The 25,111-nt window shown below is 48.0% G+C and overlaps 1 protein-coding gene across 1 annotated transcript; it reads left to right on the forward strand.

Annotated features, from left to right (window-relative positions):
- Positions 1 to 18,290: 18,290 nt before the first annotated feature.
- On the forward strand, positions 18,291 to 24,806 carry LOC109762936 (probable L-gulonolactone oxidase 4). Its single transcript, XM_020321819.2, has 2 exons — positions 18,291 to 19,061; positions 23,622 to 24,806. The coding sequence occupies exons 1-2, from the start codon at positions 18,348 to 18,350 to the stop codon at positions 24,714 to 24,716; spliced, it is 1,809 nt and encodes a 602-aa protein (XP_020177408.2). The 5' UTR covers positions 18,291 to 18,347; the 3' UTR covers positions 24,717 to 24,806.
- Positions 24,807 to 25,111: the final 305 nt, after the last annotated feature.

A 25,111-nucleotide genomic window follows, 5' to 3' on the forward strand; every position in this document is an offset into this window, starting at 1 on the left:
GCCATTTGACTTTATCGTACGCTTTCTCGAAATCCATCTTAAAAACGACTCCATCTAGTTTTTTCGAGTGAATTTCGTGGAGCGTTTCATGAAGGACCACAACCCCTTCTAGGATGTTTCTGTCCGGCATGAAAGCAGTTTGGGAATGCTGCACCACAAAATGCGCAATCTGCGTGAGCCTATTAGTCCCAACCTTGGTGAAAATTTTGAAACTAACATTGAGGAGGCAGATCGGCCTGAACTGCTCAATCCTCACAGCCTCTGTTTTCTTAGGAAGCAATGTTATAGTTCCAAAATTCAAATGAAATAACTGAAGCTGTCCAGAGAATAAATCATGGAACATTGGTAGCAAATCCTCCTTAATAATATGCCAACACTTTTTATAGAACTCCGCCGGAAATCCATCCGGCCCTGGAGCCTTATTGTTTTTCATCTGCGCAATAGCTTCAAACACCTCTTTCTCCGAAAGCGGGGCAATCAAGATATCATTCTCATCAGCAGTAAGTTGAGGCACATCCTCAATCCTGGACTCATCCAGGGACACACAATTATCCTCCGGAGGTCCAAACAACTGCTTGTAGTACTCGGTTATGTATAATTTTAGGTTATCCTGTCCTAAAATCATCCCTTCATCTTGTTCAAGCTGAAAGATTCTCTTCTTTCTATGTTTGCCATTAGCGATCAAGTGAAAGAATTGAGTGTTCGCGTCCCCTTGGAAAACTTTGCGAACCTTAGCCCGCAACGCCCACTTTAATTCCTCTTCACGGAGAAGCTCTTTCAACCTCATCTTCGCTTCCAGTTTAGCATGAAGCTCTGTGGCTTGCAAAATTGTGGTCTCGGCTTTTAAGTCTAGGGACTGAATAAGTGTAAGGAGCCTTTCCTTTTTGACCTTATAAATCCCAATAAGATGCTTAGCCCACCCATGCAAGAAACTTCAAATGTCTGATCTTATTCTGCCAGCGCTCAACCGAAGTCCTACCTCCTGCATCCTTAGCCCACTCCCTGGCTATCAGATCCAAGAAACCTTCACGTTCAAACCATGCCAGCTCGAATGTAAAGGAGTTTTTGTTCCCCATGTGGGTTGGCTCTCCTGAGTCCACAAATAAAGGCATGTGATCAGAGATTCCACGCGAAAGAGCCTGGACCATTACCAAAGGGAATTTCTGTTCCCACTCGACGCTCGCTAGGACTCGATCCAGCTTCTCAAATGTCGGGTTTGGCAACGCATTAGCCCAAGTAAATTTTCTACCCGAAAGCTCTGTCTCTCTCAGATCCAAGCTTTCAATTATGGTATTAAACATAAACGACCACCTGCCGTCAAAATTATCATTATTCTTTTCCTCTCTCCTCCTAATGATATTGAAATCACCCCCAACCAGAATTGGGAGCTGCTCAGAGCCGCAAATCCGAACAAGATCCGCCAAGAACTCTGGTTTAAGTTCGGGCTGCGCGGCACCATAAACCGCCACCAGAGCCCAATTAAACCCATCAACTTTCGACCTAACCCGAAACTTAACCGCGAAGTCTCCCATCACTACGCTTCGGACTTCCAGCGAATCGCATCTCACTCCAAGTAAGATCCCACCCGATCTTCTTCTCGGAGGCAGGCAGTGCCAATCAAAATCGACACCTCCCGATAAAGTATTGAGAAACTGGGGCGCAAAATTATCTCTACCAGTTTCCGATAGAGCAATAAAATCCAATCTATGCTCGATAGACGCATCTGCGAGAAACCTTCTTTTAGCCAAGTCTTTCAGACCTCTGCTATTCCAAAAGATTCCTTTCATATTTCAACATGAAATTTTTTAGTAGTACGGATCCTAGCACTCCTACGCACCGCAGAAGCAGGATAGATCTTCCGCTTCCACTTGTGTTTGGGTTTGCTCTGATCCTCCACCCGGTCCTCACAACTAGGCTCAGTGGATCGAACAACTGCAACCTCACAAGAGTCATCCTCTTCCTCCGACTCAAGACTGGATGGTGCAAGATCCGCACAATAATTATCGAGCACCCTGACCCCGAACGCGTCAGTATCTGCATCATTCATGGGTTTCACCGCTGCTAAGTTTTGAATCATTTCTAAAGCGCGTTCTGCTTCCAAATCTAGGAGATCATTAACAGAGTTGGAGATTTCACTATCGTTACTACCTAGTGAAACTCCTAATTCATGTGCATTATTAATAATCTCATTATTAGAAAAATGCAGAATAGAATTAGAAGTGTTGACCGACATACCAGTAGTGACCTCAATGTCATGAAGCTTGGCCGCCCTCATGGCGCACCGCTGCTGCATGTCGTCAACCTCCGGGTGGTCCTGGAGACGGCAGCTCATCCGTCGCCCCGCAGAGACCGGATCCAGAATCCCTCCAAAGGCAATGACCTCCTCCCGGGTGACCCCACTCGGAGTGAAGCCACCAGCCTCAACCCCAGCACACCGCGAACCTGCACCCCTCGAAGAGTCGGCCGTGGCTGCCAGGGGAAGCGATGCGCCGGGAGATGGAAGCGCGAGGGCCGCCTGCCCGAGCACTCCTCCCGCCCCAGCCCTCTGGCTAGAGGGGTTCCCCGGCGCCACAGGGGATGCGGCATCCCTAGACGCCAGAGGGGAAGAGGGAGTCGAGGCCACCTGCCCCGGCCCGCCTCCCCAACGCCCAGCCGCCGTCTGCATCTCCGGCGCCACCAGAGGAGGAGAAAGAGTCGAGGCCACCTGCCCCGGACTCCCTCCCCTAGGAACAGTCTCCAAAGTCGACGTAGGCTCCCGGAGTGAAGCCATGGGGAGAACGGGAGATAGAGGAGACACCTGCTCAAACTCCACCTCCCCTCCCCCAACCGAAGTCGTCACCGAGAGACTCCTCACCAAGCCTCCGAGCACGGGGCTAGCAGCAGTATCAACCTCCAAGGTAGGTAACGTGCGCTCAAACACGTCATCGGACTCCACCTGGTCACTCCAGAGTCTGGGAGGGGCAGAGGCCGGCTCAAACGACCCAAACCTCAGAGAAGTCTTAGGGATCGAGGAGGTTGGTGCCTTCCCGTCCCCGGGCCCATCCCCATGTGTCTGAGTAACGGGGCCCGATCCGTTGGGCAACTCTCGTCCAGCATCATCAACCGGTGCCTCCTTGGCTCCCAGGTTATCATCTCCCTTGTGCATATCTACATCAGTCCCATTGATAGCCTCAGCAAAGAGATGTGTATCCTCAAACTCAATCTCGAGGTTGAAAACCTGTCCCCTATATGTCCACTTGACCACATAAGGGACGAACTCAATGTCCAGCAAACTCACCAGCAGCCGGGCCACCCCATGAGCGCGGGTAAAGTCCATATCCACTCTCTCAGTTTTCCCAACCATGATACCCAGGCTAGCCACGACCCGGGCATCCTGCATCGGCTCGGAGGGAGCCCCAGAAAATCGCAACCAAACCTGAGTAAGGGGCTTGCCCTATGGCTCGACCTTCTTCCACTCGTGGAACTCCAGAATGCATTTTGTGCCAGGTACTCTGCACAGCCCAAAACTCAGCAATCTCTGCAAATCCTCCACAGAGGGGAAGTCAACCTTAAACATGTTAGCTTCGATACTGACAAGCTCCCACTGGAAGTCACATGGAGTTAACTCTTGAAGCCTCTGCACAATCTGAGCCTTAGAGACATCTCCTTGGGTAACTTTCACAACCCCAGTGGTCAAACTCTGGGTCACCTCAGGAATCTCTCTCACAGCCGGAGACTCAAAGAACATCAACTCAGCACAATATAATCCATACATTGTAAGTGTCGGTACCTGATCACGTAATAACGGGCAATCCCCCGTAACATGTGCTGGCTTACCGCAGGAATCACAAAGCTCCGCCACGCACTCAGCAATAAAGTGGCCCTTCTCACCACAGCGATAACACAACATCTTCTCCTTCTTACGCGCCCACTTGGCGCTCTCTCCGAGTCTGCCCTGTCTGCCGCCTCAGCTGTAGCCACAGTCCCAGGTACCTCAGCATTGGCCAGCGCTGTTACGACGTCCATAGCCTGACTAGACAAGTCCGACGTCTGACCGGGATCGGCTGTCACATCAGAGGTCGTCTGCCCAATGACAACAGGTGGAGGAGGCTGCCGGTTACGGTACTGACCTCGACTACCACGAGGACCCCGGTATCCACCACGCTGCCGGTAATCAGGGCCAGACGCCCCCTCAACAAAGCTACCCGGAGGACCGAGAAAAGGTCTCTCAGCAGAACCATCACTCTGCCAAGCATATCTGCGGCCACCACCCGTCTATGACGAACCACGGTGCTGGCCATCACCATACGCATTGTATCCATCGTCCCCCCATTGTCCCCGGGGCGGCCCAGTAGCACCTCCAACACCCCCATTCTGAGGCGGCGGTGCCTGCGTCTGCACCGGCCCAGGCCGTTTTGGCGGAGCCCTCGCGACGTGATGAGGCGGTGGCGCCGCCCGAGGCTGATGACCGGGTGCCACGGCCTGGTTCCCGGGCAGAGGCGGCGTCGGTCCAGACGCACCGCCCCGCCCCACAGCAGCTACCACAGCCGTGCCCTGCGCTGGCGGCCTTGGGCCATGAGATGTCCTGCCCCGACCCGTAGCTGGCACCGCAGCCGGGCCCTGAGCCGGCGGCCGAGCCCCTGGGTGCCCACCCCCTCGCCCCGCAGAAGGCAGCGCAGTCCCGCTGAGCACCGGCGGCCTAGGGCTAGGCAGCCCGCAGCTCCACGCCCAGCGCCAGAGGCCAGCGGCGGCGCAACCCCGGCGCGGCCAGTCCCAGCCGAGACAGGGGGTTTCTGTAGGAGATATGCCCTAGAGGCAATAATAAATGATATTATTTATCTCCGAGTTCATAATTATGTTTATGTTCCATGCTATAACTGCAATGATTCTCGAGTCTGCAATATCCACGAGGCTCGGAGGAAGACTCATATGCACGTGTGGAATAATAAATGGTAAGAAGTATTCCTAGTCTGGCCTCTAAGACTAGCTCAAGTGTTGCATGATGGTTCTGTTTTCCTGATCATGGGCATGTCTATGCCAGCAATTTTGAGGGCACAATGTTAAGAGAACATTTGTGTTGAATCGACCCGGATTGATGTTATGCTAAGAGATTCATTCGTCACAAGTTAATGGTTTATAGCACAGAGATAGTTAATGTTTGCATAATTCCTTAGACCATGAGAGTATCGAGTTTCTTCATGCTTGCTTCATGAACTTTGGGGTTTGTTAAACGTCATCCGTAACTGGATGGCTATTACGACGGCTTACGGGTTCATGGGAAAGCTCCTCCGACGATGGAGAGATATACTCGGTCCCACTCGGTGTTACGGTGTCCATCATCGTCTGGCCAGACACTTTGTGATTTGATCACGGGGATGCCGGAACACGAAAGGAGAAAAGAGAACAAAACCGGTAACGAGGTAACTTGCATAGTGGACAAAGTGTTGGCCCACGGGGATGCAATAAATCTCACCTCAGGTGTTTGTGATATATCGTGAAGCAACAGGAATAGCTCACCTCAACTGGAGGTTCACTCGAATATTCATTCGTGTGGGTATAGGGGTCAATATGGGTGTCCACGGCTCCGATGTTGATCATTGATCGGAAGGGGTTCCAGGTCATGTCTATACTTCACCGAACCTATAGGGTCACACGCTTAAGGGTCATCTATCTGCTGAATACTAGATAGGGAGTCTGAGAGAAAATCACCGAAAAAGTTTCGGACAGCGAAATCGTACCGCAGAGAGAGGTCACCGGATAAGTTTCGGTGAAACCGAAAAAGTTGTTTCGGGGTATGCCATTAAGTCAAAATGGTTTCGGCACATGCCTGATAATTCTTGGAGGGTGCCAGAATCATTCTGGAAACTTTTTGGAATTTTCAGAAATAAAAACCGAAAATGTTTCGGAGCTCCGGTACCGCTTTGGCTGTTTTTCGCAGATGAAATTCACTAATCTGAAATTGTTTCAGAACGAATCCAAAATCATTTTAGTGGGTACTGGAATTATTCTAAGACCCACAGAAATATTTTCGGATTTAGTGGACGCGAAAAATTGTCTTCATGAATAATGAAAACGCATTCTTGTTTGCTTTTCGCAGATGAAAATCACTAAACCGAAATTGTTTCGGAACGCGTTAAAAATTATTTTAGTGGGTACTGGAAATGTTTTGAGCCCACATAAATATTTTCAGTTCGAACGGACGCTGAAAAATGTCGTCATGAATAGTAAAAGTGCTTTTTGCTTGGCTTCTTGGAGAAGCCACCTTGAGGGCCTTTTTGGTATTTCCCCCCTTGGCTTCTTGGAGAAGCCACCCTTGGGCTTGGCCTATAAATAGGTGAAGAAAATATGCCCTAGAGGCAATAATAAAGTATTATTTATTTCCTTGTATCATGATAAATGTTTATTATTCATGCTAGAATTGTATTAACCGGAAACATAATACATGTGTGAATATATAGACAAACAGAGTGTCACTAGTATGCCTCTACTTGACTAGCTCGTTAATCAAAGATGGATATGTTTCCTAGCCATAGACATAAGTTGTCATTTGATTAACGAGATCACCTCATTAGGAGAATGACGTGATTGACTTGACCCATTCCGTTAGCTTAGCACTCATCGTTTAGTATGTTGCTATTGCTTTCTTCATGACTTATACATGTTCCTATGACTATGAGATTATGCAACTCCCGTTTACCGGAGGAACACTTTGTGTGCTACCAAACGTCACAACGTAAATGGGTGATTATAAAGGTGCTCTACAGGTGTCTCCAAAGGTACTTGTTGGGTTGGCGTATTTCGAGATTAGGATTTGTCACTCCAATTGTCGGAGAGGTATCTCTGGGCCCACTCGGTAATGCACATCACTATAAGCCTTGCAAGCATTGTGACTAATGAGTTAGTTGCGGGATGATGTGTTACGGAACGAGTAAAGAGACTTGCCGGTAACGAGATTGAACTAGCTATCGAGATACCGACGATCAAATCTCGGGCAAGTAACATACCGGTGACAAAGGGAACAACGTATATTGTTATGCGGTCTGACCGATAAAGATCTTCGTAGAATATGTGGGAGCCAATATGGGCATCCAGGTCCTGCTATTGGTTATTGACCGGAGACGTGTCTCAGTCATGTCTACATAGTTCTCGAACCCGTAGGGTCCGCACGCTTAACGTTACGATGACAGTTTTATTGAGTTTTGATGTACCGAAGGAGTTCGGAGTCCCGGATGAGATCGGGTATATGACGAGGAGTCTCGAAATGGTCGAGACGTAAAAATCGATATATTGGACGACTATATTCGGACTTCGGAAAGGTTCCGAGTGATTCGGGTATTTTTCGGAGTACCGAAGAGTTACGGGAATTCGTATTGGGCCTTAATGGGCCATACGGGAAAGGAGAGAAAGGCCTCAAAAGGTGGCCGCACCCCTCCCCATGGTCTGGTCCGAATTGGACTAGGGAAGGGGGGCACACCCTTCCTTCTTTCTCCTTCCCCCTTCCCTTCTCCTACTCCCACAAGGAAAGGAGGAGTCCTACTCCCGGTGGGAGTAGGACTCCCCCCTATGGCGCCCCTCTCCCCTTGGCCGGCTGCCTCCCCCTTGCTCCTTTATATACGGGGGCAGGGGGGCACCCCAGAGACACAACAATTGATCCTTGAGATCTCTTAGCCGTGTGCGGTGCCCCCCTCCACCATATTACACCTCGATAATACCGTTGCGGAGCTTAGGCGAAGCCCTGCGTCGGTGGAACATCATCATCGTCACCACGCCGTCGTGCTGACGAAACTCTCCCTCAACACTCGGCTGGATCAGAGTTCGAGGGACGTCATCGAGCTGAACGTGTGCAGAACTCGGAGGTGCCGTACGTTCGGTACTTGATCGGTCGGATCGTGAAGACGTACGACTACATCAACCGCGTTGTGATAACGCTTCCGCTATCGGTCTACAAGGGTACGTGGACAACACTCTCCCCTCTCGTTGCTATGCATCACCATGATCTTGCGTGTGCGTAGGAATTTTTTTGAAATTACTACGTTCCCCAACAGTGGCATCCGAGCCTGGTTTTATGCGTTGATGCTATGCACGAGTAGAACACAAGTGAGTTGTGGGCGATATAAGTCATACTGCTTACCAGCATGTCATACTTTGGTTCGGCGGTATTGTGAGATGAAGCGGCCCGGACCGACATTACGCGTACGCTTACGCGAGACTGGTTTCACCGTTGCGAGCACTCGTTGCTTAAAGGTGACTGGCGGGTGTCTGTCTCTCTCACTTTAGTTGGACCGAGTGTGGCTACGCCCGGTCCTTGCGAAGGTTAAAACAGCACCAACTTGAAAAACTATCGTTGTGGTTTTGATGCGTAGGTAAGAACGGTTCTTGCTAAGCCCGTAGCAGCCACGTAAAACTTGCAACAACAAAGTAGAGGACGTCTAACTTGTTTTTGCAGGGCATGTTGTGATGTGATATGGTCAAGACATGATGTGATATAATTTGTTGTATGAGATGATCATGTTTTGTAACCGAGTTATCGGCAACTGGCAGGAGCCATATGGTTGTCGTTTTATTGTATGCAATGCAATCGCCATGTAATGCTTTACTTTATCACTAAGCGGTAGTGATAGTCGTAGAAGCATAAGATTGACGAGACGACAACGATGCTACGATGGAGATCAAGGTGTCGCGCCGGTGACGATGGTGATCATGACGGTGCTTCGGAGATGGAGATCACAAGCACGGTGCTTCGGAGATGGAGATCACAAGCACAAGATGATGATGGCCATATCATATCACTTATATTGATTGCATGTGATGTTAATCCTTTATGCATCTTATCTTGCTTTGTTTGACGGTAGCATTATAAGATGATCCTTCACTAAATTATCAAAGTATAAGTGTTCTCCCTGAGTATGCACCGTTGCGAAAGTTCTTCGTGCTGAGACACCACGTGATGATCGGGTGTGATAGGCTCTACGTTCAAATACAACGGGTGCAAAACAGTTGCACACGCGGAATACTCAGGTTAAACTTGACGAGCCTAGCATATAACAGATATGGCCTCGGAACACGGAGACCGAAAGGTCGAGCGTGAATCATATAGTAGATATGATCAACATAGTGATGTTCACCATTGAAACTACTCCATCTCACGTGATGATCGGACATGGTTTAGTTGATATGGATCACGTGATCACTTAGAGGATTAGAGGGATGTCTATCTAAGTGGGAGTTCTTAAGTAATATGATTAATTGAACTTGAATTTATCATGAACTTAGTACCTGATAGTATTTTGCTTGTCTATGTTAATTGTAGATAGATGGCCCGTGCTGTTGTTCCGTTGAATTTTAATGCGTTTCTTGAGAAAGCAAAGTTGAAAGATGATGGTAGCAATTACACGGACTGGGTCCGTAACTTGAGGATTATCCTCATTGCTGCACAGAAGAATTACGTCCTGGAAGCACCGCTGGGTGCCAGGCCTGCTGCAGGAGCAACACCAGATGTTATGAACGTCTGGCAGAGCAAAGCTGATGACTACTCGATAGTTCAGTGTGCCATGCTTTACGGCTTAGAACCGGGTCTTCAACGACGTTTTGAACGTCATGGAGCATATGAGATGTTCCAGGAGTTGAAGTTAATATTTCAAGCAAATGCCCGAATTGAGAGATATGAAGTCTCCAATAAGTTCTTCAGCTGCAAGATGGAAGAGAATAGTTCTGTCAGTGAGCATATACTCAAAATGTCTGGGTATAACAATCACTTGATTCAACTGGGAGTTAATCTTCCGGATGATAGCGTTATTGACAGAATTCTTCAATCACTGCCACCAAGCTACAAGAGCTTCGTGATGAACTATAATATGCAAGGGATGAGTAAGACAATTCCCGAGCTCTTCGCAATGCTAAAGGCTGCGGAGGTAGAAATCAAAAAGGAGCATCAAGTGTTGATGGTCAATAAGACCACCAGTTTCAAGAAAAAGGGTAAAGGGAAGAAGAAAGGGAACTTCACGAAGAACAGCAAACAAGTTGCTGCTCAGGAGAAGAAACCCAAGTCTGGACCTAAGCCTGAAACTGAGTGCTTCTACTGCAAGCAAACTGGTCACTGGAAGCGGAACTGCCCAAAGTATTTGGCGGATAAGAAGGATGGCAAGGTGAACAAAAGGTATATGTGATGTACATGTTATTGATGTGTACCTTAGTAATGCTCGCAGTAGCACCTGGGTATTTGATACTGGTTCTGTTGCTAATATTTGCAACTCGAAACAGGGGCTACGGATTAAGCGAAGATTGGCTAAGGACGAGGTGACGATGCGCATGGGAAATGGTTCCAAAGTCGATGTGATCGCGGTCGGCACGCTACCTCTACATCTACCTTCGGGATTAGTTTTAGACCTAAATAATTGTTATTTGGTGCCAGCGTTGAGCATGAACATTATATCTGGATCTTGTTTGATGCGAGACGGTTATTCATTTAAATCAGAGAATAATGGTTGTTCTATTTATATGAGTAATATCTTTTATGGTCATGCACCCTTGAAGAGTGGTCTATTTTTGTTGAATCTCGATAGTAGTGATACACATATTCATAATATTGAAACCAAAAGATGCAGAGTTGATAATGATAGTGCAACTTATTTGTGGCACTGCCGTTTAGGTCATATCGGTGTAAAGCGCATGAAGAAACTCCATACTGATGGACTTTTGGAACCACTTGATTATGAATCACTTGGTACTTGCAAACCGTGCCTCATGGGCAAGATGACTAAAACACCATTCTCCGGATCTATGGAGAGAGCAACAGATTTGTTGGAAATCATACATACAAATGTATGTGGTCCGATGAATGTTGAGGCTCGTGGCGGATATCGTTATTTTCTCACCTTCACAGATGATTTAAGCAGATATGGGTATATCTACTTAATGAAAAATAAGTCTGAAACATTTGAAAAGTTCAAAGAATTTCAGAGTGAAGTTGAAAATCATCGTAACAAGAAAATAAAGTTTCTACGATCAGATCGTGGAGGAGAATATTTGAGTTACGAGTTTGGTCTACATTTGAAATAATGCGGAATAGTTTTGCAACTCATGCCACCCGGAACACCACAGCGTAATGGTGTGTCCGAACGTCGTAATCGCACTTTACTAGATATGGTGCGATCTATGATGTCTCTTACTGATTTACCGCTATCGTTTTGGGGTTATGCTTTAGAGACGGCTGCATTCACGTTAAATAGGGCACCATCAAAATCCGTTGAGACGACGCCTTATGAACTGTGGTTTGGCAAGAAACCAAAGTTGTCGTTTCTTAAAGTTTGGGGCTGCGATGCTTATGTGAAGAAACTTCAACCTGATAAGCTCGAACCCAAATCGGAGAAATGTGTCTTCATAGGATACCCAAAGGAGACTGTTGGGTATACCTTCTATCACAGATCCGAAGGCAAAACTTTTGTTGCTAAATTCGGAAATTTTCTAGAGAAGGAGTTTCTCTCGAAAGAAGTGAGTGGGAGGAAAGTAGAACTTGATGAGGTAACTATACCTGCTCCCTTATTGGAAAGTAGTTCATCACAGAAACCAGTTTCTGAGACACCTACACCAATTAGTGAGGAAGTTAATGATGATGATCATGAAACTTCAGATCAAGTTATTACCGAACCTCGTAGATCAACCAGAGTAAGATCCGCACCAGAGTGGTACGGTAATCCTATTCTGGAAGTTATGTTACTAGACCATGACGAACCTACAAACTATGAAGAAGCGATGGTGAGCCCAGATTCCGCAAAATGGCTTGAGGCCATGAAATCTGAGATGGGATCCATGTATGAGAACAAAGTATGGACTTTGGTTGACTTGCCCAATGATCAGCAAGCCATTGAAAATAAATGGATCTTCAAGAAGAAGACTGACGCTGTTGGTAATGTTACTGTCTATAAAGCTCGACTTGTTGCGAAAGGTTTTCGACAAGTTCAAGGGATTGACTACGATGAGACCTTCTCACCCGTAGCGATGCTTAAGTCTGTCCGAATCATGTTAGCAATTGCCGCATTTTATGATTATGAAATTTGGCAAATGGATGTCAAAACTGCATTCCTGAATGGATTTCTGGAAGAAGAGTTGTATATGATGCAACCAGAAGGTTTTGTCGATCCAAAGGGAGCTAACAAAGTGTGCAAGCTCCAGCGATCCATTTATGGACTGGTGCAAGCCTCTCGGAGTTGGAATAAACAGTTGATAGTGTGATCAAAGCATTTGGTTTTATAAGACTTTTGGAGAAGCCTGTATTTACAAGAAAGTGAGTGGGAGCTCTGTAGCATTTCTGATATTATATGTGGATGACATATTACTGATTGGAAATGATATAGAATTTCTGGATAGCATAAAGGGATACTTGAATAAGAGTTTTTCAATGAAAGACCTCGGTGAAGCTGCGTATATATTGGGCATCAAGATCTATAGAGTTAGATCAAGACGCTTAATTGGACTTTCACAAAGCACATACCTTGACAAAGTTTTGAAGAAGTTCAAAATGGATCAAGCAAAGAAAGGATTCTTGCCTGTCTTGCAAGGTGTGAAGTTGAGTAAGACTCAATGCCCGACCACTGCAGAAGATAGAGAGAAGATGAAAGATGTTCCCTATGCTTCAGCCATAGGCTCTATCATGTATGCAATGCTGTGTACCAGACCTGATGTATGCCTTGCTATAAGTCTAGCAGGAAGGTACCAAAGTAATCCAGGAGTGGATCACTGGACAGCGGTCAAGGACATCCTGAAATACTTGAAAAGGACTAAGGATATGTTTCTCGTATATGGAGGTGACAAAGAGCTCATCGTAAATGGTTACGTTGATGCAAGCTTTGACACTGATCCGGACGATTCTAAATCGCAAACCGGATACGTATTTACATTGAACGGTGGAGCTGTCAGTTGGTGCAGTTCTAAACAAAGCGTCGTGGCGGGATCTACATGTGAAGCGGAGTACATAGCTGCTTCGGAAGCAGCAAATGAAGGAGTCTGGATGAAGGAGTTCATATCCGATCTAGGTGTCATACCTAGTGCATCGGGTCCTATGAAAATCTTTTGTGACAATACTGGTGCAATTGCCTTGGCAAAGGAATCCAGATTTCACAAGAGAACCAAGCACATCAAAAGACGCTTCAATTCCATCCGGGATTTAGTCCAGGTGGGAGACATAGAAATTTGCAAGATACATACGGATCTGAATGTTGCAGACCCGTTGACTAAGCCTCTTCCACGAGCAAAACATGATCAGCACCAAGGCTCCATGGGTGTAAGAATCATTACTGTGTAATCTAGATTATTGACTCTAGTGCAAGTGGGAGACTGAAGGAAATATGCCCTAGAGGCAATAATAAAGTATTATTTATTTCCTTGTATCATGATAAATGTTTATTATTCATGCTAGAATTGTATTAACCGGAAACATAATACATGTGTGAATATATAGACAAACAGAGTGTCACTAGTATGCCTCTACTTGACTAGCTCGTTAATCAAAGATGGATATGTTTCCTAGCCATAGACATAAGTTGTCATTTGATTAACGAGATCACCTCATTAGGAGAATGACGTGATTGACTTGACCCATTCCGTTAGCTTAGCACTCATCGTTTAGTATGTTGCTATTGCTTTCTTCATGACTTATACATGTTCCTATGACTATGAGATTATGCAACTCCCGTTTACCGGAGGAACACTTTGTGTGCTACCAAACGTCACAACGTAAATGGGTGATTATAAAGGTGCTCTACAGGTGTCTCCAAAGGTACTTGTTGGGTTGGCGTATTTCGAGATTAGGATTTGTCACTCCAATTGTCGGAGAGGTATCTCTGGGCCCACTCGGTAATGCACATCACTATAAGCCTTGCAAGCATTGTGACTAATGAGTTAGTTGCGGGATGATGTGTTACGGAACGAGTAAAGAGACTTGCCGGTAACGAGATTGAACTAGCTATCGAGATACCGACGATCAAATCTCGGGCAAGTAACATACCGGTGACAAAGGGAACAACGTATGTTGTTATGCGGTCTGACCGATAAAGATCTTCGTAGAATATGTGGGAGCCAATATGGGCATCCAGGTCCCGCTATTGGTTATTGACCGGAGACGTGCCTCGGTCATGTCTACATAGTTCTCGAACCCGTAGGGTCCGCACGCTTAACGTTACGATGACAGTTTTATTGAGTTTTGATGTACCGAAGGAGTTCGGAGTCCCGAATGAGATCGGGGATATGACGAGGAGTCTCGAAATGGTCGAGACGTAAAAATCGATATATTGGACGACTATATTCGGACTTCGGAAAGGTTCCGAGTGATTCGGGTATTTTTCGGAGTACCGGAGAGTTACGGGAATTCGTATTGGGCCTTAATGGGCCATACGGGAAAGGAGAGAAAGGCCTCAAAAGGTGGCCGCACCCCTCCCCATGGTCTGGTCCGAATTGGACTAGGGAAGGGGGGCGCACCCTTCCTTCTTTCTCCTTCCCCCTTCCCTTCTCCTACTCCCACAAGGAAAGGAGGAGTCCTACTCCCGGTGGGAGTAGGACTCCCCCCTATGGCGCGCCTCTCCCCTTGGCCGGCTGCCTCCCCCTTGCTCCTTTATATACGGGGGCAGGGGGGCACCCCAGAGACACAACAATTGATCCTTGAGATCTCTTAGCCGTGTGCGGTGCCCCCCTCCATCATATTACACCTCGATAATACCGTTGCGGAGCTTAGGCGAAGCCCTGCGTCGGCGGAACATCATCATCATCACCACGCCGTCGTGCTGACGAAACTCTCCCTCAACACTCGGCTGGATCGGAGTTCGAGGGACGTCATCGAGCTGAACGTGTGTAGAACTCGGAGGTGCCGTACGTTCGGTACTTGATCGGTCGAATCGTGAAGACGTACGACTACATCAACCGCGTTGTGATAACGCTTCCGCTATCGGTCTACAAGGGTATGTGGACAACACTCTCCCCTCTCGTTGCTATGCATCACCATGATCTTGTGTGTGCGTAGGAAATTTTTTGAAATTACTACGTTCCCCAACAATAGGGGTGGAGGGGGCTGCCTAAAGGATCATCCCTTCTCACATACAAGTGCCATGCATGATCTGGCTTCTCTCTCCCTCCCAGCGAAATAGTTTCGTAGAGCCGAAAGGCTGTCTGGGTTCCGGTGGGAACTAGTTCTGGACGGCGAAGCCCTGCCGGATAGATGACACCGTATGTGTGCAACTCTGTAAAGAGATTATAGTTTCGGTCTTAGTTCGTGAGTGCCTCCCGAAGGGCTGTCCGTGTGACCGTCCGAGTTTCGAAGGTCCTCCCGAAGGGCTGTCCGAGTGACCGTTCGAATTTCGAAGGTCCTCCCGAAGGGCTGTCCGCGACACCGTCCGGGGGCTGTTCGACCGCCTCCCGGAGGGCTGTCTGAGGAGCAGATGAGGGTATACATCCTCGCGGTTGGGAGGTTGTAAATCCTAGCTGCGGGGATCTGCACCGCCGATCGTCATCGACTCTACTTCCTGCTGCGCTATGAGTCGGTAACGAAAAAGATCAAACCTTGTATGCAGTCTCCATAGTGGTCCTGGGCTGGTGCGTAGGTCGGAATTTTTTGTTTTCTGCTGCGTTCCCCTACAGTTTCTTCCCCGACGGCGCACCTGCCCCTCGGCCCGCCATAGCCACGAGAGGAGGAATTCGCTTTGCACGCCCAAGACCACAGGAACGGCAGCCAGGAACCCTAGCGGGGATAGAAGAACGAGCAGGCTGCGGCTCGGGAATCGATGTCCCGTGCAACGTAACGGAGTCGGACCTGAGTACGGGCGAGGCTTGGATCTCCAACTGGGCCTCATACCCAGTTCGCGGAGAGCCCACGACCAGCGCCGCATCAGTCCCCTCAACGAGGCCCAACAAAGACTTCAAACGCGCCCCTCTGGCCGCTCGAAATTTGTTAGCCGCCCTCGCCACCGGCGGTGGCTGCGGCGGCGGCCCCGACTGCCTGCTCTTCTCCCCTTTCTTCTTCTTTGTGACCAACGTCCAAGAATCCGGAATGAAGTAGATGTGAGCACGATTTACCTTCGGGATCGGACCGATCCAAGGCTTCACGGGCAGCACCGCTTTCTTCTAAACCTCCAACTTTCGACGATGAGCGATAGCAGGTATAGGCCCCAACGGCGGCGACGGCACCGCGCTAGCCAGTTTGTGCACGATCCTCTCATCATGCACGACCTCATTCACCTCATCATCATCACTATCTGCAAGCACCCAGAAGCGCGCTCCAAAACGTCGATATGATCCGCCGGTGATGTCGTCAGATCTACTAGATCGACCGCCTCCTCATGATCCCCCTGCATACAACATCGGACAAGCACATCATATACATCAATACGTAAATGAGAACCTACCGCAATTCGGACGCCGTTCGTCAAGTAGTCGCCGGCAAGAACGTCGTTGTCCATGTCGCGAATTGACGTCCACCGAGAAGCCGAATTGTGTTGAAGACGACCCTCGATCCATCCACCGGAGTCACGAACATCGGTGAAATGGATGCCCCACTGCTCCGGTCTTGTCCCTCTAAAATCTATATGTTGTTTCTATCGTATCGTAGTACCGGCTGCTCACACGCGCTCTAATTTTAACGCGCCTGCTGGAGCTACAGCGCCACGCCATATTTTGCAGCGGCTGCTAGAGCAAGCGCCCTGCTGCGCGCAAAAACAAAAGGTTATTTTGGTGTTGTAAAAAAAATTTAGCACGCCGCGTGGTTGCGCGCCTATTGAAGGTGCTCTAACACCGATTCAAAAATGTATGCCCTATATGACACTTTCGTCCATTTTGGGACTTAACCGTGTTAACTGACACTTAAAAAAACTATTTTGCTCCTCATATGATATGTGATCAGAAAATTAATACATGATTACATAATGAAAAAAAGACACGTCCAGCCCGCTTGGTTTCCTGTATGCGCTTGGTTTGCTGATACCAAGTTAAGCAGCCAAACTCACAGTCGCACACACTGTTTGTATTCCTTGACTCGACGGACTTATGAGGAGGAGATACAGCGGCGAGTGAGGTGAGGCTGTTAGCTACACATCGGGATGACGCCGAGCATGGCGTGTATGCGGGCGTCAAGGCACACGATATGCACTCGCCAACAGCGGGACGACGCTTCGAGAATAATGATGGGCATGACCCTGTTATTCCTCTTGTAAAGCCTTCGGGTAGTTCTTTCATTTTTAATGTATGCAGTCAAGATATTCAAGTAAACCTGACCACCCTCTTGATTTTAAGATTGCCAAGAGTCTCTTGATGTCTATCATAGTTGGTTCTCTCAGGTACTTAGGTCCGAACACCTCAACCATGCCAGTTGCAAATCTGGCCATGGCATTTTCGCATGCGCCCTCAGACATCGGTAGGTACTCATCCCACGAATGAACGACCGTGCCATATGCAAGCATTAGGAGTGCGGCCGTGCATTTCTGATAACCAGAGAAGCCAAGCGTTCCAACGGTATCCTTCTTTATGATGAAGTAGTCATCGTAGGACCAGGCACCATGGTACAAACGATCCAAAACAGTTATGCGCATCCGAAAACATCGACGAAAATGGTCAGTGAATGGTGCATTCGGGGCAAAGTAATCGGCCATCAGTGTCAAATGCCCACGCGCTCTGTTGCGGTTGAGCACTCGATGACCCTTAATCGAGCCCTTGAAATTGAGAACACGCTCCTCCGCATGCTCCACGCCTGACCGCCTGCATCATCGTTGTCTCATCGGAGTACTCCCCGTCGGATGACTCAACATACTGCTCATATATGTACTCCAAATCAGAATCCATTGCTAGAAAGAAGAAGGGACAACTGTTTTCAGCTCTGGCGATCCATCGAACAGTTGTTGGGCATGATGAGAATAGCAGAAGCGGATGGTACCTGGCGGGGTGATCGGAGGACAGGGGTTGAACGGAGACGGAGGAGAAGCAGTGGGGAGCCCGGAGGTGATGGAGACGAAGAGTTCCGGCAGGGGTGTGCTGTGGTGGTGGAGCGGCGGCAAAAGCATGAGAGAAAGAAGGAATGAAAGAAAACGAGAAAGTTGGAGTCGCGGGGTCTGGAAAGGGTTTTGATGGGCCGGGTTGTCGGATTCGTGCGCTTCGCATGTCCGGACTTCCACAACATATCCACTTTTGTCTTCGATTTGCGGGAGAAATCATATCTGGACCGTTCCGGAGACCGATACAGCTCCGCGTTTGATGGCACCTGCGGACGGATCCGGACGGTTTCCTTGGACATGCCCTAAGTACGCGGCCATTTATTAGCTCACTGCCGTCTACCCAAGGCCTTGCGTGTGCAAGTAGTAGGAGCTACTCATCACCCGCATTCAAGTACGTCGACCATGTCTGCCACCAGCGCAGTAGATGGAATGGAAGCTAGCAGGTCGTCGTCGTTGCTTCCGGCGGCTCTCCTAATGCTGCTGGGCCTCCTCCTGAGCCGCCGCGCCTGCTCCAGCCCTCCGCCGGACTCGGTGGCCTGTGCTCGCGGCACGTCCGACTGCACCCTCGCCAACGTCTACGGCTCCTTCCCGGACCGCACCGCCTGCCGCGCCGCCGACGCCGCGTTCCCACGCACCGAGGCCGAGCTGGTGGTCGCCGTGGCGGCCGCCGCAGCGGCCAAGCGCAAGGTGAAGGCGGCCCCCAGGCACTCCCACAGCTTCCCCAAGCTGGCCTGCCCGGGCGGCCGCGACGGCACCATCATCAGCACGGCGCGGCTCAACCGGACGGTCAGCATCGACGCGGCCCAGGGGCTGATGACCGTGGAGGGCGGCATGGTGCTCCGGGACCTGATCCGCGACGCCGCCGCCGCGGGGCTCGCGCTGCCGCACTCGCCCTACTGGTACGGCGTCAGCATCGGGGGCCTGCTGGCCACGGGCGCGCAAGGGAGCTCGCTGTGGGGGAAGGGCAGCGCTGTGCACGAGTACGTGGTCGGGATGAGGATCGTCGCGCCGGCGCCGGCGAGCCAGGGGTTCGCCGTGGTCCGGGAGCTCGGCGCCGACCACCCCGACCTCGACGCGGCCAAGGTCTCGCTCGGCGTCCTTGGCGTCGTCTCGCAGGTACGTAGTGATCGAGTTGCCGAATCCCCCATGTGCATGCATGCATGTACCGTGAAAAGTTTAACTTCTTAAAAAAGTATTTTTAGTGATTTAAATACGAACTACGATGTATATAGACTTATTTGAGGGTGTAGATTCACGCAATTTGTTCTGTATGCAGTTTATATTAAAATCTCCAAAGAAAAAACTATTTAGGATTTTCGGAACAGAGGAGTTTGGGGCTCCTATGATTCAAAACAGGATAAGTGGAGGGAAAACGTAGAAATACGGAATTTTCTTATAGCTGTGTGCATCGCCATGATGAAGAGGCTAGAGTTTTTTTTAAGGACACAAGGAAAAATGGAGGAAATTTTTCCTTCGAACATAGTTTGAGGTCTTCTATGGTTTACATAACCTTTGTAGGAATTCTATTTTGTAAGATTTGTAAGCAAAATTTTCTTTTGACTAGCTTGATTTGTAGGAGTGAATTCCTAGGACATGAATTTTTGGAACATGGTACCACGCGAGGATGGAGCTGCCAATCTGTGCTATGAGATTAGCACTTAATATAGCGAATTAATGAATACGAAAACGATACAAGGTATAATTTGGTGAATACGCGTCACTGATACGTAAAGTACATGGACTGAGTTATGTATCAGTGGTCTATGATTTAAATGCACATCTGATTGTTGTCCAGGCCTTAAATGTCATGAATTTGTATGGGCCATGTTCACTTAATGGTGCATTTGGATTCCGCGTGGCATTGATCGTGCATGTTAAGGATGCATTAGTGCTCCTTCCTGAGTGTGTAGACGAGAGTTTGGATTAGACTAGTCACAATGTGTAATAATTTAGACTAACATGCATATATTATTGGTCTATGTTACTATCTCTATAGTGAGGAGTAACATATGTGTGGCGTCATGCAACACTTCATTTATTAGGTTGTAGGCTCATCTTGTTTTGATATGTGTGATGTTACAATAACTAGCTATGTTACCACATGCCTCTTTTTTCTCATTAATTACTCGTCACATCATCTATTTTGCCTAGAGATGTGTGATGTTACCCTCTATATTACTCTCACTGTGGATAGTCTTAGAGAACTCACATGTTTTCGTTATAATATTTGCGGTAGATATTTTTTTTACGCATGAACAGTAGGGGAAGCCCCTCTACTGTAAATTTCTGTTGTAAATAAACAAGGAAAAAGTCTGTCCAGGAACTACATCATTTACAAAGAGGGTTTCAATCTCCAAAGGGCAAGAAAACAGAAAGAAATTTAATTTTTTTATCATGTATAAATAGTAACTCACACGACACTGGCATTGAATATTTTACTAATTAACTTGCTGGGAAAAATTACATTTAAGCGCTTAGAATATTAGGGCTCGACAGAGTCAAGAATGGTAAACTACTAGTATTAGCTAATTATGTCACCCTAGGTACATCTGAACGTTTGTATACACGATATGAACCTCAACTTGTGGTGACTAGTGTTAATAGAGCAACCACATCGCCATGGGCATCGCTGGAGGAGCTAAAGAACTGTTGTTGAAGATGTTGGCGCTAAGAGAGAGAGAGAGAGAGAGAGAGAGAGAGAGAGGGGGGGGGGTGTGGACTGCAGTATAGCTACGACTCTACATCTTCATTTTTACAAAGAATAAGGAGCTCTATATCTCCATGGATGAATTATAGCTAGCTATGAACATGAACTAGAGATTGAGGATGAACAGAGGATGAGTGAGAGAGGAGCTGCCGGTGGTGCAGGTTGCCCATTAACTTTTGTAAACAATAATGTGAAATCAGTGCAGTTATTGTGTGGTGGGACACGCACACTTATTGACTATGTAACGGGTGAACGATTAATTGCATGTCTGCCCGTTCCATGCAACTGACGTGGGGGACTTGTAGCTGCCCCCTCTGATTTAATACAAAGGGGTTGTTTGATTTTAGGCCTTGCATTGTCATATTTTGCCACATATTTTTGCCAAGCATGCCTAAGATTAGTTCATCTAAATGAGAGTCATAAGTTGGCAAGACTAAGGGAATCTTACCATACTTTTTGTGTGTATGCCATGTGGGGCCTTAGTATGGCTTGAACCAAACACTCACCTAAGTTGGTCAAATTTGTCTAACCTTAGACGTGCCAACCTTTGGCAAAGTTAGTCACAAACCAAACAGCCCCTGACTATACAAACACTTATATGTGCCAGGGATATCATTATACAAGCTGGTTGTATAATAACTGCACGAATCACGTGGGAGTGGATGGAGCTGATTCCCTCTTTGCGTGGCTGCATGTACACTCATGATTTACCGTGAATTCCTATCCTTATATACGATTGGTTCTTATCCTTCACAGTTCAAACGAAAAAAGAATATATTTCACAAAAAAAATTGGCTAAGTCTTAATGTGAAAATTTCTATCCTATGAACCAAATGACATATCTTTTTCTTATAGAAATTGAGGTACATGTTATCTTATTTTCTATGCGTTTCAATTCCCATGATATTCCTATCCTATATATAAACCAAAGGAGGCCTTGGAGTGAAAGATACGTTTACAAAAACCCCAGTTTCACCATCATGGCATTTTTTTACGGGAACTATCAATTTAAGAGATTTTCATTCATTCTACCCATTTAGGGAAAGTTGTGCCATGTTCTACCGTTTTTAGAAGAAAAAATATATCGCATGTTATGTCAAGCAAGTCTGGGAGCTGTCAGGGTACATGCACCATGTCACATTGACGGTCCCGCATCACTTGTCACACGCCCATGTGCTGAAGTTGAGTTTCGTGTCACTTCGTTGTCTCGGTGGTACGTGATGCGAATTTAGAGTTGATTCGGATCCCATTGAAGTTGAAACAGACAGGGTCTTGGTTGTCATGTTATGTGCAATGGCGGAAATCATTGTTTTGACATTGCCAGGACATTTTAGCACAAAAATAAAATCCTCCGTAACTATTTCACGATCTAACATTTTTGCTTTTGGTAAAGCCGCGGTTTATGGTGTTTCTGCCCTCACATAGACACGCCAATTCTTTCCTTAATAGATAGGTTGTAAATGGGCACATATTGCTGGAAACACCACACCCCATGATGTTTTTAGTTGGGGCAGCAACGCCATAGGCCTTGGTGTTAATAACACCACAGGCCTTGGCGTTTCTGCCCTGCAACGTAGATACTTGATCAGGTTGTGGCAAAGCCAGAAACGTTGCATGGTTTGACGTGTCCATGTGGGGCAAAAGCGCCACAAGCTATGACGTTGCTGAGATCGTGAAATAATTTTTGGAGGAGTTTATTTTGGGCTAAAGTTTTTCGACAAAATCAAACAATGATTTTGGCCATATGAGATAGGTCTTGGTTGTCATGGTACACATGGTGTGTCGGTCATCGCTTGCCCACCCGTCTATGCGATGAGGTGAGTTTCATGTCACTTTGTTGGCTATGGATGTTGTCCCCGTACGTGACGCATAACTCGTTGCTCGTGCCCACTCCAATCTCCATACATACAACGGCCAAGATTGTATAATAAAAGTAGCTTCAATGTGCATAGAAATTTAGAATGTTCACAAGACAAAATGACTTGTATGTATATTCGCTCCGTCTCATAATATAATTTTCGGATAGTAGTTATCACATTTGTCCACTAGCTAGCCATGATCCTTGCCAATGACAGTTGGGATGTCTTTGTGCACGTGCTCCTAAGGACCAACGCCCCGTAGTCGCAGTCTTCGCTGTTGAATCCTTGAATCGATCTAAAGAACCTGACAACAAATATCATCATCGCGTACGCATGACGAGAAACGCTAACTTTGCCGCCCCGAGGAGCTGGCAGGAATCTACGCCGGAGCTTCATCTAATCCATCCCAACAAATAAACTTGAGGAGGATCGGTGCCCGGAAGACTGACTCGAAGAAGAAGTGTCGCCATCCGTTTAAACGCCGCACATGCGAGGACTAAAACCCTACCTATCTACTAGACGGATCTGAGACAATAGAAATCCCCTCCCCGCCACCGGTTGCCGGAGTGACGGGTGAAGGGGAAGCGAATCCACGGGCTCGCCGGTGAAGACCGAGAGAAGGAAGGCTTTCCCTAGTCGCCTTGCGAGAAGGGAAAGAAAAATATCTCGCAGCCAACACATCTCATGGAAACTTTGGGTCTCTTTCCGGTTTAGGCTACCTATTCATAAATTGACAATTTTACCAACACGTCATGAGTTGTATACCCCAAGAATTATACGATTAGAAAGTATACCATTTTTTCTCGCAAAAAAAACACCATTTTAAGTTTCTGAAGATATTTTTTTGTGATACATAATCTGTACTACGTTGATCAGACTGTCAATCTAGGATACACACTGGCCTAATAAACCGGAAAGGAAATAGTAGCCTGAGTCCTCGTAATAATAATTTATTATTGATGGCGCAACATTTAAAAGGCTAAAATGTGGCACAATTTCACTCAACTTAAACGGATGAAAGAATCTTAAATAGGTAATTCCTATAAAAAAAGGTCGCATGACGGGGTAAATGTAATCCCATCCTTTTTTGTGTGTGTGATGCTTGCGCAGGTTACTCTGCAGTTGCAGCCGATGTTCAAGCGGTCCGTCACGTTCCTGGAGCGCGATGACTCTGACCTGGCAGCGCAGGTGGCCGTGTGGGGCCATCTGCACGAGTTCGGCGACATGACATGGCTGCCGCGGCAGGGCAAGGTCATCTACCGCCAGGACGATCGTGTCGATGTCTCGTCGCCCGGCGATGGCCTCAACGACTACCTCGGCTTCCGTTCCTTCCCGACGCTCGGGCTCATCGTCGCAAGAGTCGCGGAGGAGCATGTGGAGGAAAGCAACGACATGGCACGGTGCCTAGCCGCGGGGGTGCTGCCCGCGTCGTTCCCCATGCAGGCGTACGGCTTCACCAACGACGGCTCCTCCTTCACGGGATACCCGGTGGTAGGGTACCAGCACCGCATCCAGGCATCCGGCTCGTGCATCGATGCCAAGGACAACCTGCTCCGCTCCTCATGCCCATGGGACCCACGCGTCCGGAGCCTCTTCTTCTACAACACTGGCTTCAGCGTCGCGCTCTCCAAAGCCCCAGCGTTGGTCGCCGACATGCAACGACTCCGCGACCTCAACCCGCGCGCCCTATGCAGTCTCGACGCCAAGATGGGCGTGCTCATCCGCTACGTTGGGGCCTCCTCCGCCTACCTCGGCAAGACGGAGGACTCGGTCAACTTTGACTTCACCTACTACCGGAGCTACACCCAGGGTAGGCCGCGTGCTCACTCTGATGTGATCGACGAGCTCGAACAGATGGCTTTGCGCAAGTATGGCGCCGTCCCGCAATGGGGCAAGAACCGCAACTTCGCCTTCGACGGCGCCATCGCCAAGTACGCAAAGTCCGGCGAGTTCCTCAAAGTGAAGGAGAGGTATGACCCAGACGGGGTCTTCTCTAGCGAGTGGAGCGACCGCGTGCTCGGCATCGATGGGAGCCCCAACATCGTCCACAAGGGTTGCGCCATTGAAGGGCTCTGCATATGCTCTCACGACTCGCACTGCGCGCCGGAACAAGGCTATTACTGTCGGCCTGGAAAGATGTACGCGGAGGCAAGGGTATGCTCGTTCCAACCCACCTCTCACCGCGACCACAACGACGAAATATGAATCTAGTCATGGATGGGCCAAGAAGTTGTGCGATCTAATGTTGAATTAGTATGCTTTTGTAAGCGGTGTGTTGATTTACTTCATTTTCTTCCACATAGTATTCATCTAAATCATTTTTCCGTAGACACGTGATTTATATCCATACATGCGCTGGAAGCCCACTGTAGGTGCTAAGAGCATCTACAACCGGACTTGGCAAATCCGGCACCCTATATGGCATGAGGGCACGTCCGCGGATGCTCGCCGGCCTCTTATATGTGCTGCCGCACATTCATATGTCTCAAATGCGGAGCCTCAAATCCATGTAATCCATGCACATCGATTATACGAGACAAATTGTCCGAATTCAACTGTTCAAAACAAGCAAAGCAAATCATAGTTCAACAAACCGGACA

Source organism: Aegilops tauschii, chromosome 4 (assembly GCF_002575655.3).
Source record: "Aegilops tauschii subsp. strangulata cultivar AL8/78 chromosome 4, Aet v6.0, whole genome shotgun sequence".
NCBI classification, from domain to species: Eukaryota; Viridiplantae; Streptophyta; class Magnoliopsida; order Poales; family Poaceae; genus Aegilops; species Aegilops tauschii.